This window comes from Amborella trichopoda, chromosome 13 (assembly GCF_054954075.1).
Source record: "Amborella trichopoda isolate Santa Cruz 75 chromosome 13, AtrichopodaSantaCruz75HAP2 v2.0, whole genome shotgun sequence".
In the NCBI taxonomy this organism is placed as follows: Eukaryota; Viridiplantae; Streptophyta; class Magnoliopsida; order Amborellales; family Amborellaceae; genus Amborella; species Amborella trichopoda.
In genome coordinates, this window is record NC_142348.1 from 23,770,533 (window position 1) to 23,783,623 (window position 13,091).

At 42.3% G+C, this 13,091-nt stretch overlaps 1 protein-coding gene across 5 annotated transcripts in view; it reads right to left on the bottom strand.

Annotated features, from left to right (window-relative positions):
* The window catches only part of LOC148779106 (uncharacterized), a 49,547-nt gene extending 38,283 nt beyond the window's left edge, over positions 1 to 11,264 (bottom strand). For all 5 annotated transcript variants that reach the window (XM_088854936.1, XM_088854935.1, XM_088854937.1 and 2 more), the window contains exon 1: positions 10,988 to 11,264. In XM_088854936.1, coding sequence (XP_088711062.1) covers positions 10,988 to 11,186 — 199 coding nt within the window. In that variant the 5' untranslated portion in view covers positions 11,187 to 11,264. The remainder of the gene's footprint in view (positions 1 to 10,987) is intronic.
* Between the last annotated feature and the right edge of the window lie 1,827 nt (positions 11,265 to 13,091).

Sequence of the window (13,091 nt, forward strand, 5' to 3'; positions counted from 1 at the left end):
CTTGGAAAACTTGGTTTAACCCATACCCGTACAGGCACTTACTATCAAACAAATGATTGGACACCACCAAATTGCAGAGAGTCACGTAACAATTGTTTTGCAACAAATTTGAATAAAAGACTTCAAGCTTTGAAGGGATTTTGAGTCTTTTATGGATGAACATCAAAATATCAGCAACGTGCCACTTTCCATACATGTCTTCTTCTTTATTCTGTTGCCCTAGAATTGTAGAGCTCGATCCTGTAATGATTTGCAGCAAGAGTCACCCAAAACTCCTCAAACCCGATGAGTTATTGGTCATTGAAGGTGTCCAAGCCAAAAGCTAGACATAGATAGGCCCCAAAATCACCTCCCATCTCTGGGTTGATCGTGGCTTGATATTTATGAAAAGAACAGTTGTGGAATCCCGATTCATTTCATCGAAAATTTCCTCCCAGATGGTGAGAAATCACCGAAAAACCGAGCATAGATCATGAAACTTGAAGATTGCATGATGCTAAAAAATCTCAATTTCTTTCTAAAAATAAACCACATTCCAGCAAGAAAATGCCCACAAAATACACTGCATTGGAAAGCGCTCGACGTGTAGAACATATTTGAAGCCTCGACACTATCTCCATGGGGTTTGAGAAAGAAACCTCCACAAAGACAGAACCTTAACCCAAACCCATTAACCACAATTCCCAACAAACCCTAACCTTAGATAGAAAACATCAAAATACCAAAACCACCCTTAGGCCATTAAATAGAGGAAACCAACCCACTTCCCTAAAGCCGTTGGAGAGATAGGGACTAGGGTACAACTCCCACTGAGAACATATAACTCGAAGGCTATTAGACATTTGGCCCAATATTGCTCTCCTTTTAAGAGACATTTTTGTACTTCTTCACCTCTCTTGAACACATTGGTTATGATTGAGAAGGAAAAACGACACTTGGTCACCTTGACTCAAGCCCCTAATAGATGGGATACATTCATGGGGACATCCATTTATGAGGAATGAGAAATGAACACTTGATATGGAACTAGTCATCCATGTTCCCCAGTCATAATCAAACAACATATTTGTCATAACTAGGTCCCACATATCCCAGTTAACATGGTCGTCTGCCTTTTCAAGGCCCAATTAATAGATCAAGGCCCAAAGGATATTTCCCCATTGGGAAAGGAAGAAGGATCTTGGAATTCCAGGTAAGAACTTCATGTTGGATGCCCAAAAGGTCACCAGGGTGGTTACCTTTTGAAAAATGGCCGGAATTGAAAGCTTAGTCCCTCGAAAAAATCTGGAGTTTCTTTCCATCCATACTAGCCAAATGGTAGCAGCTAAGGTCGCTTTCCACAGGATTCTACCTGCCTTTGGCCAGCTTGATTCAAAATTGATGGTAAGGAGGCCTTTTACCGAGGGTGGGGTAACCCATTGTAAGCCAAAAAGTTGTACCCTGCCCCATAAGTCTGAAGAGAAGGCACAAAGATGGAACAAATGGGAGTTTGTTTCCTCCTCACATTCACACAAAACACACTTATTCAGAATGGGCACCCCTCTTCTTTGTACTTGATCAACTGAGAGAGCTTTTTGTGAGAAGGCGAGCCAGTTGAAGGCCTGTACTTTGGGTGGTGCAATAGTGGACCAAATTCTAGAGAAGTGTTCGGATGGGGAGGGGAAGGAGGAAAAGTTTTTGTAGAGTGAAGCCACAGAGAATTTGCCCGAGGGAGTTAAGGTCCAAATGATATCATCTCTTCCTTGAGAAATGAAGAAGAGAGAGTGCAGGGAGTTCAATAGTCGCTGGAAATCTGCCGTCTCGACTTCGTTTAGGCTCCTGCTAAAGGAAGGATTCCAAACTCTGCAGCCTCCCAAGGTGCTAAGTTCCTGGGCCACAGAAGAATCTTGGTTTTGTGCGAGAGAGAAGGGAGTTGGGAAGGCCTCACGAAGAGGGGAAGTCCCTAGCCATATATCTTGCAAAAATTTAACTCTCGACCTTTCTCTCAGGTGGAACCTAATGTGTATCTTGAAAGAGGACAGGACTGTTAAAAGCGACTTCTAGGCCCCTGCGGTATTATGGACTTGGGCTCTTCCCGGGAGCCAATTTTCTGATGTAATCTTATACTTGAGTTTTAAGACCTGCACCCAAAGGGCGTTTGGCTGAGTGCCTAAGCGCCACCACCATTTCCCAAGCAAGGCTGCATTGTGATTGCGCAGTACCTTTATCCCAAGACCTTCCTGTACTTTTGGTTGCCAAACCTTGTTCCAAGCAACAAAGTGGTATCTCCTCTTGTCTTCTTGCCCAGACCAAAGGGAATTCCTCATGAGTTGATTCAGGCGGTTCGCCACATGAGCAGGCATATGGTAAAGGGACATGAGGTAGATTGGAGAGTTTGCTATGGTAGCTTTTATCAAGGTAGTTCTTCCTGCAAAGAAAAGGTATCTACCCTTCCACCCGGCCAATCGTTGATTGATCTTGTCCAGTACTGGGGACCAAAGCTACTTTCTTGGCTTACCAACACCAAAGGAAAGGCCCAGGTAGGTTGTAGGCAGGTTTTGGACTTTACATTCCCAATCTGAAATGAGATCCCTAATCTCACCAAGTGACAAAGCCACCCCCAGCATACAAGATTTTCCACATTAATCTTGAACCCAATAGCTAATTGGAAACAGCTGAAAAAAGTTTTTAGATTTTTTGCCTCAGCAGCAGTAGCTTCCAGGAAGACTAAAGTGTCGTCCGCGTACTGTAGGTGAGTGATAGTGGGCCCTTGTCTACTAGTTTTGAAACCTATAATAAGGCCTGCTTGGTAGACTCGAGCAATGGAATGGCTAAAGACTTTAGCAGCTATGTCAAAAAGGAAGGGGGAAAGGAGGTCTCCTTGTCTGAGATCCCTAGAAGGTAAGTATTGTTGACTTTTATTGTCATGATAGCGTTGAATCTGCGATGACAGTTGGCTATCTGATGAAAAAAGCCAGTGTTATGATCCCCTGCTTTCAACCACGAAACTCTGGATCTCTGAAACCAAAAGATTTCTTCTTTTTTTAGGGTGGCGAGATACTCCATCTAAGTCTTAGACCTAAGATCCTGTTCTGAGACGCCTAAGGGTCTGGTCTCTTCAATATCATCAAGGTTGTTGATGGTTTCTAGTAAAGAGGACTATACTTGCGCGAAGTTCTCAGGAATGGTTTTGCTCCAAGATTTGAGAGCTCCTTTGAGAAGCTGAATTTTCCTTTGGAGGATAAATCCCGCTCTCACCTAGACCTGAGAATCGAAGGAAGTCCACCAAGATTTAACAAGGGCTGGGAGGTCCTTCTCTAGGAGCCACTGCAGTTCGAATCTGGAAGGTCGGGTGCCCCTATTTACAGGATTCGTGTCTAGAAGGATGGGACAGTGGTTCGAAGTAGGTTTAGGAAGGGCCAACAATAGCGATCTAGGGAAATGTTCCTCCCAATTTGCTGAAATCAAGAACCTATCAAGAACCTATTAAGTTGTGGTTGGACCACGTGTATTTGCAGCCTTGAAGAGGGATATCTATCAACTGATTACGGTTAATAAAATCTAAGAAATCCCTCATTTCTTGGGTGATTGAAGACGAGGAGTTCCTCTCGTGGGACCAGCGGACCACATTAAAATCTCCCCCAACACACCAAATGGGATGTGGAAGGGAGGCAATGTGATCCAACTCAGCCCACAATCTTTGTCTGATGGTGTTTGAGTTCAGGCCATAGACAGGCGAAAATTTCCAGGGGATTCCATCTGAATTATTAGAAAGTAGGAGAGTCATAGAAAATTCCAAACGAAATGTTAGATGAGAGAAAGGTCTGATGGATGCCAAATCACCCATATTCCTCCTGAGGCTCCAATAGACGGCAGAGAGACCCATTGGCAAGGTCTCCTGCCCCAGACCAGACGAACAAGCTTTAGGTCAGGGTCTAGAAGGGCAAGAATAGTTGGGGAGAGTTTCAAGGTTAAGGCTTTGACGGCATCTTTCTTAGAGTCCTGACCAAGGCCTCTGATATTCCAAATTAGTCGTTTCATTTGTGATAGGTGATAGCAAGGGAGGATGACAGTTTGGGGGACCTCCTCGGGCGACCAAGAATAGATGGGGAAGGGTTGAAATCAGTTACTTTCCCTGGGAAGGAAAAGGAAGAAAAGAAGTTGCTTAACTCTCTTTGTCCTTTGATTCTCACCTACATTCTACTTTCTGCGTCAGTCGTGATGAACCTGTGCTGGTCCTTCAGGTCCATTGTACTCAAAACCCATTATCATGTACATTGTTCTCATCCTATCTTCCTCTCGGTTAGACCTGTCTTCTAAATTTTTTTCTGCAACCTCGGCACCTTGGGACCAAGGTTCAACAAGATTTTAAGAGGAAAAGTTGAAGGGCTGGGCCGACAGGTAAAGGTCAGAGGGTAGGGTTGGAAGAGGAGGGGAGCTAGAGCTAGTATGAGCGGGAGGAAAGAAGGTCAGCACAGGGTCAATGTCGTGAGCGGAAAGATGGAGAGGTTGACCAAAGGAACTATTCGGAATGCGGTATAGTGGAGAGTTATCAACCGGAGTGTTTTCCAGGTCCTGAACATTAAGAGTAGTAGGGTTAGCCGAGATAGGGGAAGGCATTATCAGTAGGAAGGAGAAGGCAAGAATATAAGTCAGGAATTGGTAAGTCTGGATGGAGGTGTAGGAGGACAGAGGGTAAGGGGAGTTTGGGGGCCACACATAGTGGATGATCTGAGTTCTTTGGATATGAACAAGGTGAGGGGTAAAGGAAATGTGGGGGGCCAGGATGTCTGCGACTGAAGCAGGATCAAGAGGGGAAGGGTCCAGCGATTGGGCGGTGACGATGCCAACTGGGAAGAGATCGTTGTCCATCTTCTATGCGGGGGACGGTCTGGAGCCCACGGGAGAGAGGGAGTCAAGGTTTAACAGATAGAAAGAAAGAGAGAGGAAGGTAGAGTGAAGATGAGGACCAACCCACCAAGTAGCAGATTGAGGCGAAACAAGGCTAGATTCGACGTGCTGCACCACCCCAAAATCAATGGATGAGATGGAGGTATGAACGGAGACAGACCCAGATTCAGGGTGAGGTGGTTGTGAGGAGGGACGTATAAGGGAGGAGATTGGTGGAGTAACAGAGCCTCTTGATGAATGCTCCGTAGGAGGTACGTCAATACTATTCGACGGGGCCTTCTCGAACAAAGGCTGGATGATGGCCAGCTGGCTGGGATCAAGTGACAGAGGACCATTGCAATAACATCGGGTAGCGGGCCCTTCTTTGGGGGATGAGAGAGGGGTAGATCAAGGGATGGCGGGTCGGGCTGAGGCTCGCCACCAAGGGGGAAAGGACATGGGGTAGGTGAGGGGTCAGAGTTGTCGGAAGGTGACACCTGGGGAAGAGAGGGTGAGGAGGCGGCCTGAAGCAGGGACAGGGGATGGCCTCGGGTTGCTCCCTCTGCTGCGAAGAGCTATCTGATGCCACACGAGAGGAGGCAATCAGCTGAGGCGGCCGCGTGGGTTCCAAGGCATGCAACATATGTGAAGGGGTAGGTGGGGGAGTGGGGCACGTGGTAGCCTCAAGAGAGGAGAGAGAGGCAAAGTGAGAAGGGGAGATGAGGGGAATGGGATAGGATGGGTCGGGTAGAAGGGACGACCCGGAGACTTGCGAAGCAAAAGAGGGGGAAGGGGGGACGATGGGCCAGGTCGATCGCCTAACCCCGAACAGTTTTGAGGCATGTTGTCCACGATTACCTCTTTCCCCAAGCATCGATTTAAGTCGGCGACAACACTCGCATCTTCCAAAGGACTCGGAGACACCATCTAGTCCATCACCGATTCCTGAGAGGTAAGCGAGTCAAACTGAGTTTGGCCTTCCTGTGAATCCCTTACCAGGATCGAAGAGGATTTCCTAGCCCGTTTCTGAGTAGGATTCGACCGGCGAGGGCGCCAAGTTTGTTGATGCAGCATTTCTGAGGGTCTCCGACGAGGTCTCAAACGTTTGTGTTTCTTCTTTGTCACCACCACCCACTGCTGAGGTAGCCAGAAGAGAATCCCCGATAGGTTGGTGACGGAAATCGGGGGAGGGAGGCGAAGCAAAGGACCATGAGATCGAAATAGGGTAGAAGAGTTCGTTGACATCTAGCCAAAGAGTGCTCGGAAATCTTTGTGGTGTCCAGGACCTCGACCAAGAGGCGAATGGAGCCCAAAGGCAAGGACTCCAGCAAGATCCAGTGGATGGAAACTAGGTTACCATAGGATGCCGCCAGTCTCTTAAGGGTTTCTAGAAACCAAGCATGCAACGGGATATGATGAAGGGTAAGCCATACCCTTTGCTTCCTGTAGGAACTTTCTTTAGGAGACCAACGGCGCAAGGAGCAGGGAACACCTTTGAAGGAAGGGTTAGGTTCTTTGAGTAAGGGGTGGTTAGCCTGTTCCTAAGAGGGGAAGGAGAGTAGTCTCCATTAGAGAGCCGTCTACTGATAAGATAGGGCTCCCCCCAAAGGGTTCTGGCCCACTTCTCGATCCCTGTTGAGTCATCTCGCCCCAGGTGAAAACTCCCGACCAAGGATGCTGAAAGTTTCCTGACTAGTCTATCTGTCTCTTCTGGGATTGTGGTAATACAGTAAGGTAAAAAAGGGGAAATCTGAGAAAACGCGGTAGGGGTGGAAGACTCCTGATGCTTCTTCTCCAGTAGAATAGGAGGGGGGGAAGATGCAACTCGAGCATAGGACTGAGAGATGGACAGAAATGGAGGCGGAAGTCTCTTCTGGTGGGAGGTGCGAAGATGGGTTATTGGGTATAACGCGTAAATTTAATTCCAGGAGAAATGGGGAAGACGGTGGCGATGAGGAAGACGTTGGCGACATCGACCTTCCGCCATTTAAAAACGACCTTCTGCCATTTGAAACATTTCAAAGCTTTTCTTTTATATTTTGTGGGGGGCGTGTGGGGTGTGTGGGGTGAGTCATCAGTACATGTCTAATTCTTGATTAATTGCAATGGAGGTCCACTTGAAGTCATTCGAGGGTTGAGCATAAATGTTATATGGAAATTAGACACTGGACAAGATTAGGTTTCGAAAAAATATAATCCAGATCAGTGGTTTAAAAAACGGATCTATGCCCCGGATCGAGCACCCCAAAAACCCATCCGAATCGGTGAATCGACGATTCGGATCGGGAATCGACCGAATCGATCGGATTCGGCTTGAAAAAATCCAAAAACCAATATTAAAAAATATATTAAAATCATTATAAATGTTATTTTTTAGGAGTCCAATAAGAAATGGGGGTACTCCATTAAAAACTTTCATTTTTTTTTGCGAATATTGAGATATTCTTTCTTTGTATGAACTACTGTTAACCATTAAATTTACATCACACAAAAGGAGAAGCATAAAAGTATCATGGATGTAGTATATTGTCATACATGGACTACAATAAAGCATACAATTCGTAAAATATGACCTAATACCAAAATAAAAGACGATGTCGTTCTTCATCTTGGTCACACTGGTGCCATCGATTGAATTCGCGTGACAATTCATTGAATCGATCTAGAAACGAATCATCCAAATTAGTGGGCACCTGACTATACCTAACTCCCTGAGTGTTAGTGTTTTGTTGTGCTCATAATCCAAAATCCCCGAAGCTTGTCCATGATTCATGCTCACCTTATTTTAATGTTATGACATTAAATATGTATATCCGAAAAAATTAAGTTATCAAAATCGCCACTTTGTGGCCCAAATAGCTACAAAGAGAGAGAGAGAGAGATAAGGAGACGGATGCTAACGGGGGGAGAGAGAGGGAGAGGATAAACTAGGTAAAAAAAAAAAAAAAGATCGATCGATCTGCCTATAAATTACTACAAAGAGACGGAGAGTAATCTCTTTAGAGTATCTGGTTTTGAAGGCAGGGCTTCTGTTACGGCCATTTTTATCAGTTTTTTCAGCTTTTGTTTGGGTTGGGTTTTTGGGAGATTTGGTTTTGGGTGGTGGAGTTTGTAATGTAGGGGAATGCTAATTTTATACAGAGAGAAAGGGGTCCAAAAGGTTATGTGAGTCTTGTTAAAGAGATAGAAAGATAGGAGTAGATAGAGGGTGGGGAAAAGAGTGTTGACTGCAATGTAAAATAGAGGTAGAGAGAGATGAGTATTGATGAGAGAGAGATCTAAATATTGAAGAGAGAGATGGGTGTACTGAGGAAGATGAATATTGAAGAGAGAAAGAGAGATGGGAGTTTGGAGACTGGAGTGTACTGACAGTTGATGAGAGAGACAAAGGGGGTATGGAAGGGCATCGAAGCTATTGATTTTTATTTATGGATGAGAGATGATTGTTGTGTGCCACAAAGACTTGGGATAATTATCCCACATTGGGAAATCTAAAAAGCGTGAAGCTCTATAAAAGGAAAAAGCCCTCATGATCAGTACACGTGTTTACGGATGGAGGCCACTGAAAGCTCGGGGTCCATTTGTATAAAAAACTCTTTTAGAGATGGCATCAGAACAGTACGGACATGTGAGGTGTCCGAACCATGTTGTCATAATAGCGATTCATTTCCGAATCATAACATCATCATGATGATTCACTGTAGAAAAATGCAGGATCCTGTTTTATTAGTGTATCCGGGATGGCCTGAACGATTCCCGATCCGAATCGCCCGATTCTGGATTGGGTCGACGATTTTTTAAACATTGATCCAAATGCCACCATAGGAACTGCACTGTATGCCACTAGTGCACACCAGGCGAGCAATCTACCCAACAAATAATCCATGCTGGTATGGGTCTTAATATTTCTCTGACACCCTTACAGTACCCAAACAGAAGAATCCATGTAACCTAGATTGAAGTTATCAAACCATCAATTACATTGATTCCAAAAAGCTCATGTTAAGCACTTCTATGTGAATTATTTTTTACCACCCTATCTATTGTATCAAGATATGGGATTGATATAAATCAATCCACATGCAACTGAGATGATAATGCAACATGTATGCAAAGAAAAAAGGAAACTATTATTCAGTTCCTCTTTATGGAAGAAGAGTTAAAGAAAGGGGGAATGTGACTAAAAGAGATTTAATAAGAGCCGATATGTGACAGATTTTATTTAAGAGTATAGAAGAAAAATTGATTGTTGAAATTTAAATGACTTATATAGTTGGATATCTAGGAGAGAGAGAGGGAGGGGGGAGAGAGAGATGGGAGGATTTTTGGGAAGAAAAGAAAGAAATTTATTATTTTTTTATTCGAAGAAGATATATCAAGGGAGGAACTCATGAGGGTAATTCAAATTTTTGTTCGTTTCCTTGTAAAGAATTAATGGTTGCTATTAAATAGAATTGCAAACAATACAGGGTGGTCTACACCAACTAAGAAGCACATATGGTAATTGAAGAGCACTAGGAATTTCCTTTAAGATTTGTTTTTCCTTTAAATAGTTGATGTCCATAGAGCTAATTATCCAGCTCCTTCAAACACCACGTTTAGTGTCCATCTAGACCACACTATACCATCTATATGGGAATCATGCAGGAATAATAGAGGGCTGAGGCTGTCATTAGTGCCTGAAAATTGTGGATAACAAGTGGATTAAATGGTAGTAGTTACTATAGAGTCCTTTAGGGAAAAAGAATAGTTGATTTCCATGGAGCTAATTATTAAATTCTTTCAAGCACAAGGTTAACAGTCCAGCTCTACCACATTAATCTATGCTATGCAGGGCCATAACAGAAAAATCCAAGTGAAAAAGCCAAAGATAAACCTTAATAGCTTCCAACAATGTTACACCTACCAGGTACCACCACTACTGCAGCATCTAGGATGGATATCAAACATTGGCAATGAAAACATACCATGATGACTCACTTCTTAAGAAACTTAGTCATCATCAATATAACAAGACACACAATTCAATGGTTACTGACTCTCAAAGCGATGCTATTAACTTCACATTCTAGCCCATAAAAGAGCCCAATTATACTTAGAATTAGAATGAGAAAAGCACATATGATTGACAATACAAATGGCACTTAACACTCTTTTCTCGTCAAAAACATAAAAGCACCCCAATTAAAAATTATCAAAAACAATAAATTATCCATGAATGTCAAATTTGATTGGGATCCAGAACAATCAATGCCTCCAGCCCTAGACAACACATAAAATCACCTCATACAATAAAAATTAATTAGTAGAAAACAACTGAAATGCATCTAAGTCCTAGCAAACCCGGCACTAGAGATAACTGGTAGCAGGCACCTACATAAAAGGATTCAAGCACAAACAAATGGATTGATCATAAAAATAACCAATGAGTTCATCATTAAACAATTCAAGTCAAAATACAAGTTCTTGGTACAGAATGCGCTCTTAACATCTCATTTCGTGACTACTCAAACATGGACAGATTATCCCTGGAAGAGTCTACACGACCCATCTCGGATCAAAAGGAGCATAGAGCAGAGATGCTGATTATATTGACATCACAATTCTGTTAGAACTGAAAACACATCATTTTTGTAAAAGAAAACAAGCATTTAGGTTCCAACATCAGTGTGATTGGTAACGGCAGTCAGGTCCTGAATTTGTATCATTGCCCCATGGGCATAAAAGAGGACAATGAGAACACAACCAGCATAGAAGAATACATAGAGTGTTCAGGTTCCGAGGTTTCTTTTCTGTTTGGGGGCATTTCATGGAACCTCCTCTACCATCATTGTCACCAATCTATCATATCCTCACCACGCATAAGTTCATCATAAAGAAAAAACAGAAATGGAACCTCCTCAACCATCATTGTCACCAATCTATCATATCCTCACCACGCATAAGTTCATCATCTATGAATCAGGTCATCACACACAAGTTTTGATAAAACAGGATGTTCCTCACAAAAGAAACATCTGATATGAGAAAAACAAAGAGGGAAACACAAAAAGTTACAATCAAAATGTAGTCAAGAATCCGAAAGAATGAAAGGAGAGAAAATAAAAAGAAAGCTCACCGCCAAGCGACGTGGAATCAGGGAAGAAAGAATTAAATGGAGTGGAGGTCGATGTTTGTATAGAGGGAGATGGTCTTTGTGAGGTGGAGTTGAGATGGAATTTTTGCAAGGAATTGACACCTGCTCCTGCTCTCTCCCTTTCAAATTCCCTCCTTCCATGACTGAATACAGGGCTTGCCCTCCCTTTTTCTGTTTCCATTGTATTGTATGCAAACCCAATCTTGTGCTCATCTCCATCCTCACCAGTCAGAATAAAATAGGGAAGAAGAAATATGCATTAGCGACTGCAATCAGGCCCCGTTGGATGCCGGCTAGGCCCTAATGCCGCATTTCAAGTGGACAATTGTCATTTTATTTTTAAAATAATATTTTCATCTTTGTTTAAAGCTTCAAAATAGTGTAGATGGACAAATATATGAAAATCTTGAAAATTGACTATCAAAAATGCTTTACAAAATATATTATTTTTAAAACTTGAAATCTATTTTTTTCTCATGTCTAATTTCAAGATGATCAATTTGATGATACTTGGGCATCAAAACAACCTCTTCTACTAAAATTTTTGAGAGAGGCACAAATTTGATTGTTTAAAGACTCCTCTCACGATAAACCTTTCCCTTATCTATCTATCTATCTATCTATCTATCTATCCATCTATCTATCTACTATATCTTAAACCAGAAGAGAACCTGCACTATTTTTATGATATTGTCATCTCCCTCTTAGTTTTTGTTTTTTGTTTTTTTTTAATTAGTAGTTATGAATATCATAAAGATACCTTTCCACCAAAACATATGTCATTTCTTCCCCATCCTTTTTTTCGGGAGATTAGTAGCTATGGATATCACAAAGATACTTTTCCACCAAAAGATACGTCATTTTCTCCCCATCTTTAAAAATAGAAAACTACACCGTTATCTCCCTCTTTTTAAAGAGGACTTGCCCTATTTTTATGGAATGGGTCACCTCCCTCTTTTTTTGCAAAATATTACAAAGATACCTTTCCACCAAAAGAAATGTCATTTATAAACATCTCATAACCACCGTCAATATTATAAAACGTATGATATTGATATTTTCAAGTCTCCTTCATTTCCTCTCTTTCCTCATTCTCTCTACTCCATTTTATCCATTTTACTTTACACCTGGCAATTCTCTTCTTTGTTAAATCATCATACTCTCCTTCTACTCTCACTACCTCGCACAATCTCTGAAACTTTCACTACATCGCACAATATCTGAAAAATCGATGAAGAGAAAAAACAAGTAAACCTAAAAGTAGGCTTTTATCCCACTTTGCTTGATTCAACACTAGTGGTTTTTGTGTCCCCTTAGGAAATTTCTGATATTTATTTTTCTATTTTGTAAAGTTTACAATATTATACCTGAAATTTGAAATTCACAACATCGCACAATATTAAAAAATCCTGCAAGTCAACTCATTGCATCGAAAAATGGAAAATCGTGGAATTCAACTCTCGCTGCATTGAAAAAACAAAGTGGAAAAAATTATGCATTTATCCCTTTCCTTCTGTGTGATGCTTTTACTCTGAAGTTCACATTTTTACAGTATTAATCATGCAAACCCATTGTCCCCATGAATATATAAGATGATATATATTATCTAAATTTTACCATTGACAAGTAGAGGTGGATTGGGAGGAAAGATAGAAGAAAGAAGTTTGAGAGAGAGAGAGAAGGATTTTATGGGTTTAGAAAGGGAGAGAGAGGGACGAGAGAAAGAAGTTAGAGAAAGAGGGCATGCGAACATGCAGTGGGCCATGTACTGTTGAGGCGAACCAGTGCCATCAAAGACCGACAATCTCCTTTTTTAGTATTTGATAGGGAAGGGGATTTGATCAATAAAAGGCAGATAAGGCTTATGGTATGAAACACTTTCCTGTGTTTTTGACGCCTGTAAGTCTTGGATGCTTTTATTGATCATCTTTGTACGTCCTCTTGTGTGAACATCGATGGCGTAGCTTGGGAAGCTACATTGGGCTGGTCCTCAAGAGAGACAGGGGTATTCGGAGGCCTCGACCCCTAGACAAGAGGGGAAAGTTGAGGTCTTTCCTCTTCTCCACATGGCAGCTCAAGAGAAGAG